At 44.4% G+C, this 24914-nt stretch overlaps 1 protein-coding gene across 5 annotated transcripts in view; it reads right to left on the reverse strand.

Moving 5' to 3' along the window:
* Positions 1–7118: 7118 nt before the first annotated feature.
* The window catches only part of NF2 (NF2, moesin-ezrin-radixin like (MERLIN) tumor suppressor), a 193352-nt gene continuing 175556 nt past the window's right edge, over positions 7119–24914 (reverse strand). For 3 of the 5 annotated variants that reach the window (XM_073554073.1, XM_073554075.1, XM_073554074.1), the window contains exon 17: positions 7121–7623. In XM_073554073.1, coding sequence (XP_073410174.1) covers positions 7504–7623 — 120 coding nt within the window. In that variant the 3' untranslated portion in view covers positions 7121–7503. Of the gene's footprint in view, positions 7624–14336; positions 24354–24914 lie in introns of those variants that run through there. The other 2 variants (XM_073554078.1, XM_073554076.1) reach the window with 2 other exon arrangements.

The following is a 24914-nucleotide window of genomic DNA, read 5'->3' on the forward strand; positions in this document are numbered from 1 at the left end:
TTGTCAGAGCTCTTTATAGCTACCGAGTATAAGCCGACACGAGAATAAGCCGAGGCACCTAATATTGCCACGGAAAACTGGGTAAGCTTATTAACTCGAGTATAAGCCGGGTATGCATTGTCCCCTCATCCCTGTCCTGGTATGTGTGGCTCCCCTTGCTGTATGCATGGCTCCTCCCTCCTCCCCCTGTTGTATGCATGGCTCCCCTGTCCTCCCCCTGTTGTATGTATGGCTCCCCGTCCTCCCTTTGCTGTATCCATGGCTCCCCCATCCTCCCTGTTGTATGCACGGCTCCTCCGTGCTCTCCCTGTTGCATGCACGGCTCCCCCGTTCTACTCACCCCCTCCTGGCGCGGTCTCTGCACTTCCCTGCTTCTCCGGCACCGGCAGCTTCTTCCTGTGTTCAGCGGTGACGTGGTACCGATCATTAAAGTAATGAATATGCGCTTTACGCCTATGGGAGTGGAGTCGCGTGCATATTCATTACTTTAATGAGCAGTACCACGTGACCGCTGAACACAGGAAGCTGCTGGCGCCGGAGACCACCGGAGAAGCAGGGAAGTGCAGAGACTGTGCCAGGAGGGGGTGAGTATGCTATGTGTTTAACTACTGCAATTCAGTCACTATGACCTTCTTGTATATCAAAGCTACATGAGTATTGGTGAAGTTTGTGGATTACCACCCTTACGATTTTTACATGCGCATCACGGTGGCGCTGTGGCTAGCATGCAGCCTTGCAGCGCTGGAGTCCTGGGTTCAAATTCCACCAAGGACAACATCTGCAAAGCGTTTGTATGTTCTCCCCGTGTTTGCGTGGGTTTCCTCTGGGTTCTCCGGTTTCCTCCCACATTCCTAAAGGTACTGTCACACTTAGCGATGTACCAGCGATCCCGACCAGCGATATGACGCGGTCAGGATCGCTGGTACATCGCTAAGTGGTCGCTAGTGAGCTGCCACACAGGCAGATCTCACTAGCGACATTGCTGGGGACGGGGGTCGCTACTTACCTGTGACACCAGGCGATCCTGCGTCCTCCCGCCCGACTCCACGCGTTGCTCGTCGTCACAGCAGGAAGCGCCGCAGGAAGCTGACGACGAGAAACAGTCCTGGACGTTCTCGCGCGATCAGCGATAATCAGCGGGGGAGCGGGTTGTAGGTAAGTATCAGACACAGCAATATCGCTAGCAATATCGCTATAACGTCACAAGTTATAGCGATATTGCCAGCTATATCGCTTAGTGTGACAGTACCTTTAGACATACTGATAGGGAATTTAGATTGTGAGCCCCATCAGGGACAGTGATGATAATGTGTGCAACAGCTGTAAAGCGCTGTGGAATATGGTGGTGCTATATAAATAGATTATTATTATTACATGTAGCAGTGGTTCCTTTGCGAGTTTAAAAAGTTGCAATAGGTTTCAGGCTGTAATCTTTGCTCTTTTATTCATTTTCACACTGATATGCAGTTTGCAACCTGTTCTTAGTTTAAAACTTTGTCATGTGGGTCCTACCTCCCAATAATACAAGGTAGATGTGAGATCTGGGCATCTAGGGTGCTGCAGTTGTCCCAAGTTCTTATGTAGCAGCACAACTTTATTGCAGGAATAGCCTTTGTACAGTTTATAAAAGGGATCTATGCTCCGGTACTGGAGAATCAAATGGGTTATTCTGTGCTGCCGTGGAAAAAAAAAATGAAGGATGCCAATTTAATTTCAGGTTTTAATGCATTTTGAAGCATATGACTTCATCATCAGGACAAGCCACTATCATGGTTTGTCCTGATGAAGTTATATACTTCAAAACATGTTGACGAATAAAACCACCTTAGGCTACGTGCACACGCTGCGGATTACGTGCGGATTCATCCGCGCGGATTTTGTAAAATCCGCAGGTGAAACCGCAGGTCAAAATACCTGCGGTTTTGCCTGCAGATTGCTCTGCAGTTTTGCCCTGCGGTTTTTCATCTCCTCAATGGAGGAGATGGCAAACCGCAGCAGAATCCGCAGAAAGAATTGACATGTCAATTCTTTCTGCGGATTGAAAACCGCAGATAATCCGCACCGTCTGCACTGCAGTTTTTGATTCCCATAGGGAATCATGGTACTGTACACCGCAGCAAAAACTGCTGCGGGTCCGCAGCGGCCGGAACCGCAGCAAAATCCGCAGCGTGTGCACACAGCCTTAGATTGGATTGGCATCCTTCATTTTTTGTCATATTCTGTCTCTTTTGGGGGGTAATATTGGTTTAACCCCTTAACCCCCAAAGGTGGTTTGCACGTTCATGACCGGGCCAATTTTTACAATTCTGACCACTGTCCCTTTATGAGGAAATAACTCTGAAACGCTTCCATGGATCCTGGTGATTCTGACACTGTTTTCTCGTGACATATTATACTTCATGTTAGTGGTAAAATATCATTCAAATAACTTGCGTTTATTTTTAAAATTTCGCTATTTTCCATCTTTGAATTTTTATGCCCTTATATCACAGAGATACGGCACACAAAAAACTTAATAAGTAACATTTCCCACATGTTTACTTTACATCAGCCCAATTTTGGAACCAAAATTTTTTTTTGTTAGGAAGTTATAAGGGTTAAAAATTGACCAGCGATTTCTCATTTTTGCAACACCATTTTACTTTTACGGATCACGTCACATTTGAAGCCACTTTGAGGGGTCTATATGAAAGAAAATACCCAAAAGTGACACCATTGTAAAAACTGCACCCCTTAAGGTGCTCAAAACCACATTCGAGAAGTTTATTAACCCTTTAGGTGCGTCACAGGAATTTTTTGAATATTTTAAAAAAAATGAACATATAACTTTTTTTCACAAAAAAATAGTTCAGGTTCAATTTCTTTTATTTTACCAAGGGTAAAAGGAGAAATTGGACTGCAAAAGTTATTGTGCAGTTTGTCCTGAGTACGCTGATACCTGATATGTGGGGGGAACCACTGTTTCAGCGCATGGCAGTGCTCAGAAGGGAAGGAGCGCCGTTTGACTTTTTCAATGCAAAATTGGCTGGAATTCAGATCGGACGCCATGTCACGTTTGGAGAGCCACTGATGTACCTAAACTGTGGAAACCCCCCACAAGTGACCCCATTTTGGAAACTAGACCCCCCAAGGAACTTATCTAGATATGTGGTGAGAACTTTGAACCCACAAGGGCTTCACAGAAGTTTATAACGTACAGCGGTACAATTAAAAAATCATATTTTTTCCACAAAAATGATCTTTTCACCCCCAAATTTTATTTTCCCAAGGGTAACAGGACCCTAAAAGTTATTGTGTAATTTGTCCTGAGTACGCTGATACCCCATATGTGGGTGTAAACGACTATTTGGGTGCATAGCAGAGCTCAGAAAGGAAGCAGCGCCATTTGACTTTTTGGGCTGGAATTGAGATCGGACATGTCGCGATTGGAAAACCCCTGATGTACCAAAACAGTGGAAACCCCCCACAAATGACACCATTTTGGAAACTAGACCCCCCCAAGGAACTTATCTAGATGTGTGGTGAGCACTTTGAACCCCCCAGTGCTTCACAGAAGTTTATAACGCCCGGGCGTGAAAATAAAAAAATCATATTTTTTCAACAAACATGATCTTTTAGTCACCAATTTTTTTATTTTCCCAAGGGTACCAGGAGAAATTGGACCCCAAAAGTTGTTGTTCAATTTGTCCTGAGTACGCTGATACCCCATATGTGGGAGTAAACTACTGTATGGGCACACGTCAGGGCTCGGAAGGGAATTAGTGACGTTTTGGAATGCAGACTTTGATGGAATGGTCTGCGGGTGTCATGTTGCTTTTGGAGAGCCCCTCATGTACCTAAACTATTGAAACTCCCCACAAGTGACGCCATTTTGGAAACAAGACCCCCCAAGGAACTTATCTAGATGTGTGGTGAGCACTTTGAACCCCCAAGTGCTTCACAGAAGTTTATAACGCCCGGGCGTGAAACTAAAAAAAATCATTTTTTTCCACAAAAATGATATTTTTGCCCCCAATTTTTTATTTTCCTAAGGGTAAAAGGAGAAATTGGACCCCAAAAGTTGTTTTGCAATTTGTCCTGAGTAGGCCGATACCCTATATGTGGGGGTAAAACACTGTTTGGGCGCATGGCAGAGCTTGGAAGGGAAGGAGCACCATTTGACTTTTTCAACGCAGAATTGGCTGGAATTGAGATCAGACGCCATGTTGCATTTGGAGAGCACCTGATGTTCCCAAACAGTGGAAACCCCCCAATTATAACTCCAACCCTAACCCCAACACACCCCTAACCCTAATCTCAGCCCTAACCCTAATGGGAAAATGGAAATAAATACATTTTCTTTTAATTTTATTATTTTTCCCTAACTAAGGGGGTGATAATGGGGGTTTGATTTACTATTTATGGCGGTTTTTATGTTTGGCAGCTGTCACATGCTAAAAGACGCTTTTCATTGTAAAAATAGTGTTTGCATCACCACATTTTGAGAGCTATAATTTTTCCATATTTTGACCCACTGAGTCATGTGAGGTCTTATTTTTTGCGGGACGAGTTGACGTTTTTATTTTCGGGTATAATTTTCGGGCATGTGACATTTTTTGATCGCTTTTTATTCCGATTTTTGGGCGCAGAATGAACAAAAACCAGCGTTTCATGAATTTCTTTTGGGGGGTGCGTTTACACCGTTCCGCCTGCGGTGAAATTGATAAAGCGGTTTTATTCTTCGGGTCCGTACGGTTACAGCGATACCTCATTTAGGTGGTTTTTTTATGTTTTGGCGCTTTTATGCAATGAAAACAATTTTATATAAAAAATAATTATTTTTGCATCGCTTTATTCTGCGAGCTATAACTTTTTAAATTTTTTGCTGATGACGCTGTATGGCGGCTCGTTTTTTGCGGGACAAGATGACGTTTTCAGCGGTACCATGGATATTTATATGCGCCTTTTTTTTATCGCGCGGTATTGCACTTTTTGTTCGGCGATACGATAATAAATCATTATTTTTTGCTTCGTTTTTTATTTTTTAAGGGGTTCGCTAAAGAGGTTAACTAAAGGGACAGTTTTATAGGGCGGGTCGTTACGGACGCGGCGATACCAAATATGTGTACTTTTTTTTTTTTTTTCTATTTCCAACAAATGAATTAGGGAATTTTTTTTTTAAATTTATTTAGCGATTTTTTTAAAATTATTTTTACTTTTTTTTTTTTTTTTACTTTATTACATTGTCCCAGGGGGGACATAACTGTCATGTGACAGATCGCTGATCTGTCACATCACAGATCACTGTGACAGATCAGCGATCTGTCACAGGCACTGCACTTGGCTTCCTCGTGCCTGCACTTTGCAGGCACTGAGGAAGCCAGCTCCCTGCAGGCCCCCGAAGGTCCCCGTCGCCATCTTGGATTTGGGGACCTGCAGGGATGGAGCCCCCCACAGCAGCGCTGCACATTGGGCTGCTGTGGGGGCTCAGGGAAGCACGGAGGGAGGCCCCTCCCTGCTGATGCTTCCCTTTAACCCCCGGTACACCGCGATCGTTTGATTGCGGTGTGCAAGGGGTTAATGTGTCAGGGGCGGTCCGTGACCGCCCCTGACACATTGTGCCCGGTGTCAGCTGTGATAATCAGCTGACACACGGCCGTGATCAGTGGCGCTCTCCACGTGGGCACCGCTGATCGCTGTGACATACTATCCCGTCCCCGGGAATTAAGTCCCAGGGCACATGGACGGGATAGTACCTCACATGGCAGAAAGGGGTTAAAATAATGGAAATGTCTGTTTTTCCATTTTTTTGTATATGGCCACGAAGGACAACTAAAGTACATTTAAAGGGACTTGTCAGCACAGAATGACTGTTCAAACCAAGTACAGGCGCTCGGTGTAACATGGTGGACAATCATTTATGTTCCCCCTCTGTCACGGACGTGGTTTGTGGAACTGTGACTCGGACCACGGAGAGCCTGGAGGGGCGTGACTAAGCGATCACCAGACTGTTCACTAGAGCCTCTGATGCTGAGGTTAAACTTGGCTCCCAATGAACGCCAGGTGCCACTCCAGGACAGACCAATGGTCGCGCATCAGCTGGACCCAAAGGACAGACTTGATGAAGCAGCTGGCAGAGTTTGAATCAGAGTGCAGCAGGCAGGATCTGCACCAGAGAGGATCTGCACCAGAGTTCAGCAGGGAAGATCTGCACCAGAGTGCAGCAGGGAGGATCTGCACCAGAGTGCAGCAGGCACTGGTACGCAACCTTTTTCAAAATTTAGACTGCAGAACAGGAAGGTTGCTCAGGCGCCTCCCCAGTGAGGAGGAAGCAATATATACATAATTCCCCACAGCCATTGGTTGGGGAGAAAATAGCAAGTGTACTCGCTGGCCCTTTAAAAGGGTGGGAATGTGCATGCACGTGCTCTAAGGACATGGCTGGAGGCCCGGCTGGAAGCAAGAGGAGCATGGGGAAGGGAAGAACAGAGCGCAGCGCGGGTGAAATAAGTGACATGCAGTAGACCCTGCCTGTCAGAGTAAGGATCCGGCATGATGTCAACACCTTTCCACCTGTTATTCATCTATCTCCACCTGGGGGGAGAGGGGTGGAGATTGAAAAAAAAAAAAAACAGGTACAAATGTGTATTTAAATGATTAGCCACACCTTTGTGCACCGCAACGAGTGGCGGCACTTAGTTTGAATAGTCATTCTATGCTGACAGTCCCTTTAAAAATATGCTCCCTATTCTGTAACAAGTAAAGGGAGATTATCTTGCTTCTTTACCTGGAAAAATTGCTGTAAATTTTAAAACACTGTCGACCATACTGAAATTTGGACTGTACATACTTTGATTCATGAGAAGTGAAAGTGCAGTAAACCTCAGCGGCAACTAAAATAATTTTTGCGATGCGGTTTCATTAAAAAATTGCACTTGGCTTTTACAGGCTCCTTGTTTCATTGCACGCTAAACTTTGATGTGGTCTCTGGTGATAAATCAGCTTAAGGGAGCACAGAAAAAGACAAATAAGGTTAAGGTCCCATGATGATTTTTTTTTTTTTGCACTGCGGAAACTGACCTGCAGTGTATTTTTGAAATCCACAACATGTCAACTTCTCTTGCGGGTACATTGGAGTTTATTTTTTAATGTACAAAACCACTGGTAAAATTTTTAATTTTGCAGGGACAACCCTTTAAAATCACAATTGACTTTGCTTGAACTGATAAAGGCAGCATTTCCGGAATTATAGCCTTATCCTGTGTTAACCAAATGGCACAATGTTATTTTCTGTGTGCGTTTGTGGACAGGTTTATTTCATTATTAGCCTAAACTATTTCAACAGATCTGATTTAATGTATAAGATACGTGACCAGACATTGGAAATGTATAATATCCGCAATAAAGTTTTTTTTAATATGCATCCGATGGCGAGTCCCCCTTATACTGCTTGCACACTTTATACGTATTTTTAATAAGGCTGCGCACCACAGGAGATGTTGACTATTCCATGAACCTTCCAGCTTACTGTTCATACACGACTCGTGACTTTAGGCTGTGTCTGGATTTTTCTATTCGTTGGATTATTACAGCTTTGTTCCTTTGTTCGCCTTTTTCCTTCTTTCTTTTGTATTCCACCAGAATCTGAAAAAAAAAAAACCTAATAAAAAATACCTTATTTACTCTCAACTCAGAAAATCAGCAGAATTCTGAATTAAGCTTTAGACATGAACGGAGAAGAAATCAAGGTATAGAAGCAATGCACTTCAGTATTTTGTTAAAAGACAACCCACAATAGCCACAAAACATGGATTTTTGTGAGTACTCACCGTAAAATCCTTTTCTCCGAGACGCTCATTGGGGGACACAGAGACTGTGGGTGTGTGCTTCTGCCGTCTGGAGGCCGACACTAAGTGTACAAAAAAAGAGTTAGCTCCTCCTCCGCCGCATACACCCTCGCCCCTAGGCCGGGCGTAACTCAGTTTAGTGCATAAGCAGTAGGAGAACGCGCCTTAAACTCAGGCAAGAAACTATATGTCTGAAAAAGGGGGCCACCCTAAACTTTGTACAAGGATTTGTATAACTCAAAATAAGTAAATGCCAACTGGCTGATAGGGTGGGTGCTGTGTCCCCCAATGAGCGTCTCGGAGAAAAGGATTTTACGGTGAGTACTCACAAAAATCCATGTTTCTCCTTCGTCTCATTGGGGGACACAGAGACTGTGGGACGTTCTAAAGCAGTCCTCTGGGCGGGATCTTAGCTCACCCAATCCATGCTAATTTGCGCCCCTGATTAGAGGTGCGCAACTGCTGCCTGGAGAATCTTTCTTCCCAGGCTTGCATCCGAGGATGCCTGGGTATGTACGTTATAATGTTTGACAAACGTATGCAAACTGGACCAGGTAGCTGCTTTGCATACCTGCTCCGCTGAAGCCTGGTGTCGCAGTGCCCATGAGGCACCCACTGCCCGTGCCGAGTGAGCCTTGATCCCTGCCGGAACCGGCGTGCCACTGATTTGATAAGCTTCTTGGACCGTCAGGCGAACCCATCTGGCCAAAGTCGCTCTGGACGCAGCGAGTCCCTTCCGCCGCCCCTCTGGAACCACGAATAGAGAGTCTGTCTGGCGGAATGGCGCTGTCCTTGTCACATACCTTCTAAGAGCTCTTACCAGATCCAGGGTGTGCAAAGCCTTCTCTACCCTGTGCACCGGTGCCGGGCAAAACGAGGGTAAGACAATGTCTTCGTTGATATGAAATGCAGACACAACCTTCGGCAAGAAGGGAGGAGCTGGCCTTAAAACTACCTTATCTTTATAAAAGGTCAGGAACGGCGGTTTACAAGATAAGGCCGCCAATTCCGAAACCCGCCTAATAGACGTTATAGCTACTAGAAAAACGACCTTTCTGGACAGGTAAGGTAAGGAGACCTCTTGCAATGGTTCGAAAGGAGCCTCCTGAAGGGCCCTGAGCACCAAGTTCAGGTCCCATGATTCCGTCGGCGCCTTATAGGGGGGTACTAAATGTGCGACCCCCTGCATAAACGTCCTAACCTGCCAGACGGAAGCGACTTTTCGTTGGAAAAGCACCGACAGGGCCGAGATTTGCGTTCTGAGCGAACTCGGAGCCAACCCTGCGTCCAGCCCTGCCTGTAGAAAAGCCAGTACGTTGGGGATCGAAAAAACCAGAGGAGCCACTTCACGATCCCTACACCAACGGAAAAAAACTTCCCAAGTTCGATGATATACTCTCGCCGAGGAAGGCTTTCGGGCACTTACCATCGTGGCCGCCACATCGCGCCTGAATCCTGCCTGTGTTAACAGCCAAGATTCAATGGCCACGCCGTCAAACACAGGGCCCCTAAGTTCGGATGGCAGATCGGCCCTTGGGACAGTAAGTCCGGCCGATCTGGAAGACGCCAGGGTACGTCCACCACTAGTTGGACCAGATCTGCATACCAGGCCCGCCGGGGCCAGTCTGGGGCCAGCAGAATTGCTGGAACCTTCTCTCTCCTTATTTTCCTGATAACTCTTGGAAGCAGCGGCAGCGGGGGGAACAAGTACGGGAGACGAAACTGGCTCCACGGGAGCACCAGAGCGTCTGCTGCGATTGCCTGCGGATCGAGGGATCGAGCGACAAACCTTTGTACTTTGGCATTCTCTCTGGATGCCATAAGGTCCACGTCTGGTGTCCCCCACCGTTGGCAGATCTGCTGAAAGATCTCGGGGTGCAGGGACCATTCCCCTGCCGCGACCCCCTGTCGGCTGAGAAAATCTGCCGCCCAGTTTTCGACTCCTGGAATGTACACCGCTGAAATTACCACGCGGTTTTTCTCTGCCCAACGCAGTACCAGTCCGACCTCGCGCATGGCTGCCTGGCTGCGCGTGCCCCCTTGATGGTTGACATATGCTACTGCTGTAGCATTGTCCGACTGGATGCGCACCGGCCGGTGTCTCAGGAAACACTGGAAATGTTGCAGGGCCAATCGTATTGCCCGTATCTCCAGAATGTTGATCGGGAGAACTATCTCCTGAACGGACCACCGCCCCTGGGCTATGTGACTCTGGAAAACTGCTCCCCAACCTTGCAGGCTTGCATCGGTCGTCACCACCAACCATTGTTCCGGGGGAAAGGGTTTCCCCTGGACCAGAGACGAGTCGCGAGTCCACCACCGGAGTGAACCTCGTACCAGCGGAGACAACTTGCACCGATGACTGAGAGACAGCAGCCTCCGGTCCCATGCTGTCAAGAGCGCATGCTGAAGCGGACGGAGATGGAACTGGGCAAACGGGATTGCTTCCATCGCCGCCACCATTCTGCCCAACACACTCATGCCGTACCGGATGGATCTGGTGCCCGGCTGTAGAAGGTTCCGTACCCCTTGCTTGATTTTTTGCGCCTTGTCCTGAGGGAGGATCACCAGCCCCCGGGAGGTGTCGAAAATCATGCCTAGGAACACGATTCTTTGGGCTGGAACCAAAGACGACTTGCTCCGATTGATCAACCAGCCCAGACGGGCCAGGGTATCCAGAGTGATACTGACATTGTCCTGGCACTCCTGAAACGACGGCCCCTTTACCAAAAGGTCGTCCAGGTAAGGTAACACCGTTATGCCCCATGCATGCAGGATGGCCATAACCACCGCCATTATCTTTGTAAAGACTCTGGGGGCAGTGGCTAAGCCGAAGGGCAGAGCCACAAACTGGAAATGACGTCCTCCGATCGCAAAACGCAGGAACCTCTGGTGTGGGGGAAATATCGGAATATGCAGATATGCATCCTGCACATCGATCGAGGCCAGGAATTCCCCTGGATCCATGGCTGCAATGATCGAGCGGAGGGACTCCATCCGGAATCGCCTGACCCTGATGAATCTGTTCAGGATCTTTAGATCCAGTACTGGCCTCACAGTCCCGTCTTTTTTGGGGACCGAAAACAGATTGGAGTAAAACCCCTGCGACTCTTCGCCCTGCGGCACTGGGGCGATGACCCCTTTGCGCTGTAGCGTCATTATAGCCTGTAACAAACTCTCCGCCTGCGAATCTGTCTTGGAAAGTCGGGAACGGAAGATTCGCTGTGGTGGCCGTCCGACAAACTCTATCTTGTACCCGGACGATATTAGTTCTGCCACCCAAGTGTCGCGTGTCACTGCGACCCAAACGTGGCTGAACCCTAGTAGGCGTCCGCCCACTCTGTCGTCCGTAGGTACGGAGCGCCTCCAGTCATTTAGCTGGAGGTTTTTGGGACCTGGCCCCCCTCGCTCTGGGCAAACGGCCTCGGCCTCTACCCAGCGGATTGGCCCTGTAAGAGGCTTGCTTTTCCCTACTCTGGCCATCGTTTGCGGAGGAGTATGCCCTGGCCGAAGTCCCCCCCCAGGGGCTACGAAAGGGTCGAAAACGCCTCTGCGTTTGCCTGAATGCCGGGCAACTTCTCTGCTGCGGGAGGAAACTACTTTTCCCCCCTGTGGCTTCTGAGATAAGCTTGTCCAGCTTCTCACCGAACAGCCGATTGCCCTGAAAAGGCAATGAGGTTAAGGATTTTTTAGAGATAGAATCCGCTTTCCACAGCCTCAGCCATAATGCACGCCTAATGGCGATCGCATTCGCTGCCGCAACAGCCGAACACTCGGCCGCGTCCAGTGAAGCGCTGACAAGATAATCACTCGCTCCTGATATCTGATTTGCCACCTCCAAGACCTCCGCGGGCAGATCCCTGTCTTGGAGGGCCTTATACAGAGCGTCCCCCCACGAAACCATGGCTTTAGCCACCCAAGTTGCCGCAAAGGAGGGGGCCAGAGCCGACCCTGCTGCCTCATATACCGAGCGGGCAAGCCCGTCCATGAGGCGATCAGTTGGGTCCTTTATAGAAGAAACACTGGGTATCGACAATAGCGATCTTGATGCTAAACGTGATACCGGTGGGTCCACTACTGGCGACTCTACCCAACCCTTATGGAGCTCAGGAGGAAACGGATACTTTGCTTGCAGCGCTTTTTGCATTGCAAAACGCTTATCCGGGTGTTCTCTATGTTTCTGGACTAGCTCCTCAAACTCCGGATGCGTGGCAAACCTTCTATGTGGTCGCCTGGATTTCTTGAAAGAGACCTTGTGACCTGAGGCTGTGGGCACCTCGTCCTCGATCTCTAATGTCTGGTTGACTGCCTCAATGAGACTGTCCACCGAGTCCTGGAACCCCAGGCTTTCTAGATTCCAGGCCTCCTCCTCCTCTCCTTCATCCTGATCGCTCCCTGAGCTCAGCGACGGGGAACGGGATGCCCTAATACCCGCCGCCGAAGCCCCGGAGGGCCCGGCCGACGGGGAACGAGCCCTTTTGATATGAGCTTGCCTGGTACTGGAGCGACCTCTAATGGTTGGAGGGTCCTGAGACGAGGACGAGCTCTCTTCCGCTGGCAGACCACCATCCTTGTTCCTGCCCGGGCCTTGAAGGGATTCAATTGCCCTTGTGAGGGACAGCATAGAATGCGATAAGGACACCGCCCATTCCGGGGGGTCCTGACCCCTGGGTTCAGAAACAGTGGGGGGCTCCTGGGCGCGCTCCGACTCGCAGGCTTCACAATATTTACCCGCCTGTGCCTTTGGCAGCCTGACCCCACAGGACACGCAAACCGCGTAAAGGAAAGAGTGAGCTTTCCCTTTGGCAGACATACTTGCACAGGCTGAAGGCAGGGTAGAAGGAGGAGGAGGGTAACCCCTTCCCTGACAACCAGTGCGGTTCTCCAAACGGAGTTACACTCACCCACCGGCAGGGTCCCACTCCTGTTTGAAGTACCCCGGGAAGCTCCGGATGCGTGGACGCGAGGTGGTAGGGCGGAAGTCTCCTCTCCGGGACCTGTGCGCCCGCCGTTTTCCACCCCTTGACCCCCAGGCCTCCTGCTCCTATACAGCGCGTCTCCCCGACGTCAGTGGGCGGGACTTCCGGCTACCACCGGAAGTCGGCGCGCGGCCTCGCACGATAGTCACGGACCTCCTCCCGCAGCGGGGCCGCGGCCGCCGGCGGGCTTCCGGCCGCACTCCGGTACACGCGGTGTGCGGCGTCCGGTTGCAACGCCACTCTGGCTACCGTTACACACCGGGGCAAACTTGCGGTGCGCTCCAGGAGCGGATCCCCCAAATATTAAAGGTGAGCAGGGCCATCCGCCGTGGGCTCCATCCCCGGCAGGGGGGGGGGGGGGACTTCTGGTACCGGCTTCTTCCCCCTGTACTCGCCACGTCCACAAACTAGATCGGCTCACCTGCGCCTCCAATTCAGCCCCTGGACTCACTACCAAGGGGTGGAAGGGGCCTCCATACATTGTTGTTGTAGGAGAGGAACAACGTGGAGGCTGACCCCTGGTTCTGCTCACACGTGCTCGCCTGATGAAGTTATGGGGAAACCGAATCCTCTTATCAGGACGCGTTGCCCCTCTTTTAAAAAAAAAAAAAAAAAATAGTTGTCTGGCCAAAAAGTCCCAGATGTGTCCCTCGGTGCGGGAGAGGACACGTGGAGGGTTACTCACACGTGGTCGCCCGTTGATGATTTGGGGAGATCGGATCCTCTCTATAGGATCCGTCGCCCCTGTCTTATCTTCATAGAAAAAAAGGGAAAAGAAAGAAAAAAAAAAAAAAAAAATCTAGTCTGGAGCTCCAGACTGCGTGTGCCTCCATCAGACACTAAGCAAAAACTGAGTTACGCCCGGCCTAGGGGCGAGGGTGTATGCGGCGGAGGAGGAGCTAACTCTTTTTTTGTACACTTAGTGTCGGCCTCCAGACGGCAGAAGCACACACCCACAGTCTCTGTGTCCCCCAATGAGACGAAGGAGAAATGTATTTTTCACAGGTTATTGTGTAAATCGGTTTCTTAAACCATACTATAGTCCTGTGGCTGCCATATTGAAGACAAGTTTGTTTGCATGTTATTCCCTCTCCCGATAGGATTTCCTGATGTTAGTACTGTGGACAACGCTAGATGTTCATCTGTTCATGGAAACTGCATTCAGATTTTTAATCTTTTATCATGACTGCAGCACCAAATGAATCATTCCGTCCTGTAAACCTCCCACAAGTGTATGGATCCAAAAAACATTTAATATCTTATACAAGATTTATGTTGTTTATTATACTGTCATAATCGAAAATCACTCCACAGTGCCAGATGAGTTGCACAATGAGCAATGGCAGTAAGCAATTGACCCCAATGACTTAGGGGCTTCATTAGATTTGTTAACTTGGGAGGGAAAAAGTGCTGCATTCAACGCTATTATTTCCAAATAAAAAAGATGGCTCTGTAATGGGGGCTGATGCAGATGTGAATCGGGCTTGCTCACCACCCTCCCAAATACGTGCCTCTTCAATAAGTCACACACTTTAATCATTTTTTTTCTTTTATTTAAAATCGACACTTTGTTTTAACAAAACAATACTGAAACACTCCCTGCACCAGTCAAGTAACCTCAAGTCTGGCAGGAAGACACAGGCTAAATATATATATATATATAAAATATACATATAAAAATACTGCAGTTTCATTTTTAAAATCCATCACAGGGACATGAAATAGGTCAGTACAATTACATGGCAGCAGCCTCTCTTCAAACGACTCCCTCCGTTCTCTTTTCAGCCCCCCGCCTCCCTTGCACTGTCACAGATTTAGAAAATGTTACTCATGCCAAATGTGTAAGGCTGGCAAAGAAAGAGAATTAACAGGACTTTACAAACTAGAGAGAGTCATGTGAGGGAGCGATGAATGGTCCACTAGGACTCATTTCATCTCTTACTGATATCACGTCCTCCCTTAAATCAACATGTGGGTCTTCCCGCAACTGTGGCGGCATGGCCAGGTCCCGATGGAACCTGGCGATGCCGTCATTGGGCCTAAAGTAGACTGATGTAGTATCGCCAACTACGGGAACTAGATGCAAAACTGGACACGGAAGAAATAAAATGAGTTGTGGTCATACAAAATAAACTTTTGTAACAGCATAACTAGAAAATATTTAGTGTTCAGAAGTAGATTACAGGTTCTTAACTGCAATCTAATTGTTTGATTGTGATTGCTGGTTTAAGTTTAATAAGGTATTCCGAAAAATAACACCCACAATGGATCCCGTAAGCTGAGATAGTATGAGTGGTTCATATCAGAGCACACAGAAAGGTTGGTGATCTTGGTTTCCATGTGACATGGAGAAACACAAAGATCTTGAATACTATTATTAGTAGTAGTTCATGTGGTTAATATTTCAACGTGTATTGGTTTGTCCCCAAAGGATCACTATGCGTTTTAGTAATGAAAGAATTATATAACCACTTTCTTTTCCAAAGACCATGCTTGTAACTCCATATAACGCTGCTTACAGGTCCTTTGTCATTAATGTAACTGAATAGTAGGGCTGACACCAACAATGCACAGAGATTGTAGCACGTGTCCACATTTGCAAGCAAAATATTTTCATCGAATAAACAGCAGGATCAGACGACAAGGAGTTATTTCTAGTCCGTAACCATGTATGAAACAGGATATGTGAAGTAAAAGAAATATTTGATTGCAAGGTTGGACATACCCTTTAAGACTGGAGTTGTATCAAATATTAACTTAATTTCCATATCAAGCATGAAACCATCCAAGTCTTCACATTACAATAACATTTTGGACAAGGATTAAATATTTTAAAGAGGACCTGTCACTTCCCATTAATGTCAGTGTTTTCATTCGGTGTCAGTGCTGCTGTTTCTTTTTCGCCTGCGCCTCTCTGTTTTTGAGATCTGGCCTCAACTTCCTTGTATATAAGTCTACTCTCCGTAGCTAAGGGGATGTGATCTTTATGAAGAAGACCATAAAGAGATGAGGACAAAGCAAACTTGGCTAAAAAAAAGACTAGATTTATATACAGAAGGGCCATATTTTACACCAGGTAAAAAAAAAAAAAAAGCATAATTATGGCTAAAGTCAGGTCCTCTTTAATTAAGTGACCAAGTCATATTACTACAGTATGTACAGAGAAAACGTAGATACATTTTAGCAGGTCATAAGTCCATAGCATTTGTAAGCAGAAACCTTTCACTCTCCTGACCCTAGTCAAACCAAATGTTTAATGCAATTCCAGTACTCAAAAATTCCAAGAGTTTCATGCCCCAGAATATGTTTGCTTTACAAAGTACTAAATCTAAAAGAGCACATCACATTTTAAGAATTGTCTTACTTTTAATGCATTGCTAGAAGTGCTTTGTTCAATAACATACAACATTACCTACCTTCAGTTCTGAGCAAACATCCTAGATTGCACAGCAGTATATGGATGTGTTATGCTGCAGGAGTAAAAGCTTTGAAAAGTTGCTAAATTTTTTGGAGTGGAGCTAAAGTTTTGAAACTTTTGGTGTTTTGATAACAATTTCTCCCAGCTCTAACAAAATGGGCGGAGCTGGGGTGGGTGCACATGCCACAGCTACAGGGTGAGCCATGTATGGATACACCTAAATAAAATGGGAATGGTTGGTGATGTCAATTTCCTGTTTGTGGTACATTAGTATATTGGAGGCAGAAAACTTTTCAAGATGGGTGGTGACCATGGCGGCCATTTTGAATCCAACTTTATTTTTTCCAATGGCAAGAGGGTCAAGTGACACATCAAACTTACTGAGAATTTCACAAGAAAAATAATGGTGTGCTTGGTTTTAGCGTAACTTTATTCTTTCATGAGTTATTTACAAGTTTCTCTTTGTTTACAGCCATTGACATGTCGCAGAGGATAACACATGAAGAGCGAATAGAAATTGTGTTGATGTCTGGTGAATGCAGTACTCGGGTCATTGCATCAGATTTCAATGCAAGACACCCTATGCAAGAAAACTGTCACCATTCCCATTTTATTTAGGTGTATCCATATAAATGGCCCACCCAAAAAAGTTTGCCTCATCACTGAACATAATGTTCTGTGTAAACTGAGGGTCCTGTTCCAATTTTTGTTTTGCCCATTCTGCAAATTCAGCGAGCCGATCTGGGTCATCCTCGTTGAGATGCTGCAGCAACTGGATTTTGTAAGGGTGCCATTTGTGAGTAGCTAATATCCGCCAAAGCGATGTACGACTGGTGCCAGATCGGTGCGCTAAAGTTACAGAATGGGCAAAACAAAAATTGGATTCAAAATGACTTACTGCAAAATGGCCGTCATGGTCACCACCCATCTTGAAAAGTTTCCCCCCTCCCATATACTACTGTGCCACAAACAGGAAGTTGATATCACCAACCATTCCCATTTTATTTAGGTGTATCCATATACAACCCCTGGCAAAAATTATGGAATCACCGGCCTTGGAGGATGTTCATTCAGTTGTTTAATTTTGTAGAAAAAAAGCAGATCACAGACATTGCACAAAACTAAAGTCATTTCAAATGGCAACTTTTTGGCTTTAAGAAACACTAAAAGAAATCAAGAACAAAAAATGTGGTTGTCAGTAATGGTTAATTTTTTAAACCAAGCATAAGGGAGAAATTATGGAATCACTCAATTCTGAGGAAAAAATTATGGAATCATGAAAAAACAAACAAAAAAACACTCCAACACATCACTAGTATTTTGTTGCACTACCTCTGGCTTTTATAACAGCTTGCAGTCTCTGAGGCATGGACTTAATGAGTGTCAAACAGTACTCTTCATCGGTCTGGCTCCAACTTTCTCTGATTGCTGTTGCCAGATCAGCTTTGCAGGTTGGAGTCTTGTCATGGACCGCTTTCTTCAACTTCCACCAAAGATTTTCAATTGGATTGAGATCTGGACTATTTGCAGGCCATGACATTAACCTTGTGTCTTTTTTCAAGGAATGTTTTCACAGTTTTTGCTCTATGGCAGGATGCATTATCATCTTGAAAAATGATTTAATCATTCCCAAACATGCTTTCAATTAATGGGATAAGAAAAGTGTCCAAAATAGAATCATAGAATCGTAGAGTTGGAAGGGACTTCCTGGGCCATCTGGCCCAACCCCCTGCTCAAAGCAGGATTCGCTAAATCATCTCAGACAGATGTCTGTCCAGCCTCTGTTTGAAGACTTCTATTGAAGGAGATCTCACCACCTCTCGCGGCAGCCTGTTCCAATCATTGATCACTCTGTCAAAAAGTTTTTTCTAATATCTAATCTGTGTCTCCTCCCATTCAGTTTCATCCCATTGCTTCTAGTCTTTCCTTGTGCAAATGAGAATAAGGATGATCCTTCTACAATGTGACAACCCTTGAGATATTTGTAGACAGCTATTAAGTGTCCTCTCAGTCTTCTCTTTTGCAAGCTAAACATTCCCAAATCCTGCAACTTTTCTTCATAAGACACAGTTTGCAGACCGGTCATTATTCTGGTGGCTCTTTTCTGAACCTGCTCCAGTTTGTTGATGTCTTTTTCAACCCTGCTATTCTGTTCGTTACCACTATACACTTGTTATGTTCCGGTCATTTTTGACCGGACCTAATAAAGTCTTGATTTTTAGCTAATTTAAGTGTTTTAATTGAATAATTTTTGCAGTATATTGTATGTGAACCTGGTTGTTTATAAACAAATGAAAAATGGAAAGAAAAACTTTCTTTTTATTTTTTTGTGTCAAAACATTTAACATGGCTTTATTGAAATATTTATGCATATTGCATATTTAACGATGATCCTTCAGAACTCTGATATCTGTATATGTCCTCTCTGCTGTCTCCAGCTGGACTGAAAATGAAACTGGATAAACTACTATGGCAATTGTCTACTGATAAGATAAAATAAAACACCCCCCACCCTTTAGGATAAGAGCTTAGAGTAAAGGGCATGTCACACTAAGAGATATCGCTAGCAATATCGCTATAACTAGTGACGTTATAGCGATATTGCTAGCGATATCTCTGTGTCTGATACTTACCAGCGACCGGCTCCCCCGCTGGTTATCGCTGATCGCGCGAGAACGTTCAGGACTGTTTCTCGTCGTCAGCTTCCTGCGGCGCTTCCTGCTGTGAGGACGAGCGACGCGTGGAGCCGGGCGGGAGGACGCAGGATCGCCTGGTGTGACAGGTAAGTAGCGATCCCCGTCCCCAGCGATGTCGCTGGTGAGATCTGCCTGTGTGGCAGCTCACTAGCGACCACTTAGCTTTGTACCAGTGATCCTGACCGCGTCATATCGCTGGTACATCGCTAAGTGTGACAGTACCTTAAAGCAAACACACTTTTCGGACAGAATTTATTAGTACTCTTTCAGGTCAGCATTTCACAGAAATTAGATCAGGGAACACAAGTAAAAAAAGAGAATATGTTCATTTACAATATGAAATGTTGAGAACTGAATTGAACTATTTTACATGAACAGCAGGGTAAAAATATTTGGCACATAACTATACTGGAAGGTAATCCATCAGCAGTATTGTAATGAGAAAATATATGTATGTGTAAATCTGCATGGACCAAAAGGGCCTAAATAAATTGATAAATAGTAGTAGATGTAATATATATTCCAAAATGAGATTATAGCTCCTTTATTTTACTCATAAAAATGGCTGGAGATCACTATAAAAGGCTATCGGTCATTTTTGACCGAACAGTACAAGTGAATAAAAAATTGTGGAGCAAAAAGTAAACAAAAATAAAAGTACCCATAGTAAGAACCCCTCAAATGAGGGAAAAGTCAATCAACCACAAGTTTCAGAACCGCATCTTGAATATTTTAAAAAAATATTAAAGTTCAAAATCTGTCGTTTTTGACCGAACATAACAGCAGGTTTAAAATGTGGCGCCCAAAACTAGTATTCCAGATGAGATCTGAGAGGAGTAGGAGGGCAATAATGACTTCACGTGATCTAGACTGTATGCTTCTGTTAATACATCCTAGAATTGCATTTGCCTTTTTTGCTGTTGCATCACACTGTTGACTCATATTCAGTCGTCTTTTTCACATGTGCTGTTGCTTAGCCCTATTCCTCCCATTCTGTATATGCTTTTTTCATTTTTATTGCCCAGATGTAGTACTTTGCATTTTTCTGTTAAAAACCATTCTTTTATAGTTGCTGCCCACTACTCCAGTTTATTTATATCTTTTTGAATCCTCTCTCTTTCTTCTCTAGTATTAGCTATCCCTCCAAGCTTTGTGTCATCAGCAAATTTAATCAGTTTACCCTCAATTCCTTCATCTAAATCGTTGATAAAGATGTTGAACAATACAGGGCCCAAGACACAGCCCTGTGGTACCCCAATTGAGACATTCTTCCAACTGGATGTGCAGCCATTAACGACCACTCTTTGGGTCCGATCACTAAGCCAGTTATGAATCCTCCTAACAGTTGCCTTGTCCATTCCATACTTAGCCATTTTTTCAGTAAGGATTGTGTGAGATACTTTGTCAAATGCTTTGCTGAAGTCAAGGTATACTATATCTACAGCATTTCCCTGATCCACCCAATCAGTGATTCTGTCATAGAAGGAAATTAAGTTAGTCTAACATGACTTATTAGGTACAAACCCATGCTGAGTCTGTTTAATCACTTCATTCTTATCCAGGTACTTACATACATGTTGTTTAAAAATTTGTTCAAAGATCTTTCCTGGAATAGAAGTCAGGCTCACTGGCCTATAGTTGCCTGGGTCCACCTTCTGCTATCTCCTTCAGTACTCTGGGATGTAATTCATCTGGACCTGGAGACTTGAATTCATTTAGGTTAGCTAAGTGTTTCCTCCACTATCTTTCTGTTTATAGATATCCTGGATTCTTCTATTCCCTTAATAGGACAGTGAAGAACAGTTGATGTTACATTTCCTTTCTGAGAGAAAACAGATGCAAAACAGGAATTTAAAAGTTCGGCCTTCTCAACATCCTGTCTTACCATTTCATCATTTTCATCCTGTAAAAATCCTATAGCATCTTTGACTTTTCTTTTACTTTTGACATATCCCCAAAATACTTTATTATTGCTTTTGACATCTCTTGCAAGCCTCAATTCATTGTCAGCTTTAGTAATCTGATTTGTGCCCTGCAAGTTCTGCAGACAGCATTATATTCTTCTTTAGATATGCCTCCCTCTTTCCATTTTATTAACATTTCTTTCTTCCTTTTCAGCATGTGCTTAAGTTCTATGTTCATCCATCCTGGTTTCCTTAAATGTATCCTTAAGGATATCCAGCCATTGGATCCCTCCAATTCTCTTTCTGAATCCCTTAAAATCTGCCTTTCTGAAATCTAACCTTGATGTCTGTGTCTTCACAGGTCTTCCTCCTCTAGTTATCCAAAATTCTAAAATAGCATGGTTGCTATCTCCTAGGGTCCCAGCCACTTTTACCTCCTCAACCATTTCCTCCCTGTTTATAAGGATTAGATCCAAGTTAGCAGATCCCCTTGTATTCTCCCCTACCTTTTGGAAGATAAAGTTGTCAGCAAGAGAGGATAAGAATTTCCTTGACCTTAGTTTTGCCTGAGAGAGATTCCCAACAAATGTCAGGATAGTTGAAATCTCCCATGACAACTATGTCATATTTTTTGGAGAACTTGTCCATTTGATGCATAATGAGTTCATCCATATCTTCAGCTTGCACAGGCGGCCTGTAGTAAATGCCTACAATGGTATCCTTTCCATTGTTCTGTCCTTGTATTCTTACCCAAACAGTTTATGAAAATATCAACATAAACTTGTGCATTTATTGAAGATGTAATGAAAGCCATTTCCCCCAGTGCCTTTACCTGACATGCAGCGCCATATCATCAATGACTGTGGAAATTTGCATGTTCTCTTCAGGCATTCATCTTTATAAATCTCATTGGAACAGCACCAAACAAAAGTTCCAGTATCATCACCTTGCTCAATGCAGATTCGCGATTCATCACTGAATATGACTTTCATCCAGTCATCCACAGTCCACGATTGCTTTTCCTTAGCCCATTGTAACCTTGTTTTTTTTTTGTTTAGGTGTTAATGATGGCTTTAGTTTAGTTTTTCTGTATGTAAATCCCATTTCCTTTAGGCGGTTTCTTACAGTTTGGTCACAGACGTTGACTCCAGTTTCCTCCCATTCGTTCCTCATTTGATTAGTTGTACATTTCCTGTTTTGGAGACATACTGCTTTAAGTGTCCGGTCTTGACGCTTTAATGTTTTCCTTGGTCTACCAGTATGTTTGCCTTTAACAACCTTCCCATGTTGTTTGTATTTGGTCCAGATTTTAGACACAGCTGTGAACAACCAACATCTTTTGCAACATTGCATGGTGATTTACCCTCTTTTAAGAGTTTGATAATGCTCTCCTTTGTTTCATTTGATATCTCTCATGTTGGAGCCATAATTCATGTCAGTCCACTTGGTGCAACAGCTCTCCAAGGTGTGATCACTCCTTATTAGATGCAGACTAACGAGCAGATCTAATTTGATGCAGGTGTTAGTTTTGGGAATGAAAATTTACAGGGTGATTCCATAATTTTTTCCTCAGAATTGAGTGATTCCATAATTTTATCCCTATGATTGGTTTAAAAAAGTAACCATTACTGACTACCACATTTTTTGTTCTTGATTTCTTTTAGTGTTTCTTAAAGCCAGAAAGTTGCCATATGAAATGACTTTAGTTTTGTGCCGTGTCTGTGATCTGCTGTTTTTCTACAAAATCAAACAACTGAATTAGCATCCTCCAAGGCCCTAATACAGCTTAAAGCACCATTCCATTTTTTTTATTTCAACCCTGGAGTAGTATCACTAATATGTGCCCCTTGCCTATAGTAAAATACTTAAAAGCGACCATCTTCTTCTGTTCTTGGTGCCACTCTCAGTGTTTACTGGGTGAGCTGGCGGTCATTTCTCAATGTAAGTCTATGAGAGCTTGAATGAGACTCTGACAGACTTACATTGAGAGCTTGTGACTGTTAACTCTTTCTACCTGTCAGACAGGAGCTGCAGTTAATAAAATGGCACAACGGGACCAGAGTGGTACCAGGAAGAGCAGAAGATGGTGGCTGGTAAGTATTTTAGTAAAGGCAGGGAACAGATATTCGTAATACAACTTCAGTGGTGACATTTTTTTTTCTAACATGCTTGAGGTGCTTTAAAACTGGAGTTCCATATTTCATACCAAAACATATCAAATCCTGCCACACATATACAGGCAATCTGATCCTGTTTTGTGCTATAGGTCCCACACTACTGTTGTATGAAGCCAGCCTTAGCAAACACATGATATCCTTACAGCTAAGGGGTATGATCACTCCAACCCCAGGATAGCACTTAGAATTCTGTGAATAAATTAACTTTTTGTCTGGCGTTTAACTAAAATAAATTAGGAAATACTGATACAATTCAACTTTAGGATAACACAGGATGCCATAGTATTAAATACAATGGAATTTATCCATGGTTTTACACCACTTATGACGTAAAATAGTAGCAAACTTTGGAACGTTTTAGCTCTTCCGTTTGCAAGAGGTGACGTGGCCAAGAAACAGATGTGATCTAATAAACAAATGAGCATAAATTATAGAACAATGTCTACATCTGCTTATAGCAGAGCTGATTTTGAGTGCAGAATGCTCCAAGTTTATTAAGTGACGTGTGCCTTTTAATGGACTTAGTGCATCTTACTACACGACACATCAGTTTCAGACTGGCATATAAAATGCCAGTGAAAGTAAATTCTCCTCTTCTACTTTTTTTGCACTAGCAATACCATTTTTGAGTAAGAAATACTATCAAAACATGAAGCTGAGTAGAGTTGGGTGGAATGGCAAATGGGCAGGACTTTGTAAAACAGCCATCATGTTATCATGCCAACTACACTGCTTTTCCATTCCTTGGGCTTACCATAGTGAAAATAGCAGATCATCAAGAAACCAGAGTCAAGTGAATGACAAAGCATAACCTTCATAATGATGATCAGACCAGCAAGAGATAGTATTGAAGTGGACATGGGGATACATTTAAATTCAGTGGTCATTGTGGGAACTAAACAACTGGGGTGTGAGCGCATGTATATATATTATATACATATTTCTGTTCATACACCTTGACAATACAAAAATAAAAAGTCGGTATTATACATAATCCAGACAAAGTCCTTTTTTTCCAGGACAATATTTGAACTATTATGCCTTTCTTGCAAAGACTGCAACTTGTTATGAATAAGAAAAAAATGTAATACAAATCCGTTCCATTTTTGCACCTTGTAGTGTTAACTTTTTTACATGTGGCAATGAAAAATAACACAGGGAGAGGATAAAAAGTAAGAAAATAAAATGGCAGTTCCAACAAGTTCATGAAAATCCCTAGTTACAGTTGCGCTGTTGCCTTTATATGTCCCTTGCCGAAATCTTTGGAGAACTTCTGACATATGCCGGTTCTTAGGTGATGGATTACAATTCTTCAAAGAAGGCTACTCTGCATTGTGCACTCTGCAAAGTGAGCTGGAAAAGGAAAATACAAAGAGGGGTTATCAAAAGAATCATCATAGCTACAATATTTTAGATGATGTACAACAATCATTTAACTTACAGCCAGTGTGGACACTTTACTTATGACAGATATAACAATACTGGTATGGCCAAGCCATTAGCAGCTTTACCAATTGCTAATGAGCTTCTGTTTGCACTACGGTCATCACAGCAATGTTGAAGCTGTTTTTACACAGAAACTGGTGATTCCTGATTGACTCCACTGACTGCGTTAAAGTCTGGCTTTCCAGCATTCTTTACAGCAAGATTTTCCGGCAAGTGCAATGGACACTATTAACACCATAGCCTAACACATCTTTAAAGCAATTGTAGCTGTACTTTTCTGATACAGAGCACCAAATCACCAACACAGTCTGAGATGTAAAAAGGATTGATTACTAGGTGTCCAAATACAAAACAAGATTACTGTAAAGCGGGAGCTGGGCACACTGCTTTGTCTCTTCAGCTGTGATCAGCTTCATTGGATGGAGAATAAGTTGCACAGATGATGTACACATTCCACAAAGACTCCTC

The sequence above is a fragment of the Dendrobates tinctorius genome, unplaced genomic scaffold (genome assembly GCF_039654945.1).
Source record: "Dendrobates tinctorius isolate UK_male_01 unplaced genomic scaffold, ASM3965494v1 ptg000206l, whole genome shotgun sequence".
NCBI lineage: Eukaryota > Metazoa > Chordata > Amphibia > Anura > Dendrobatidae > Dendrobates > Dendrobates tinctorius.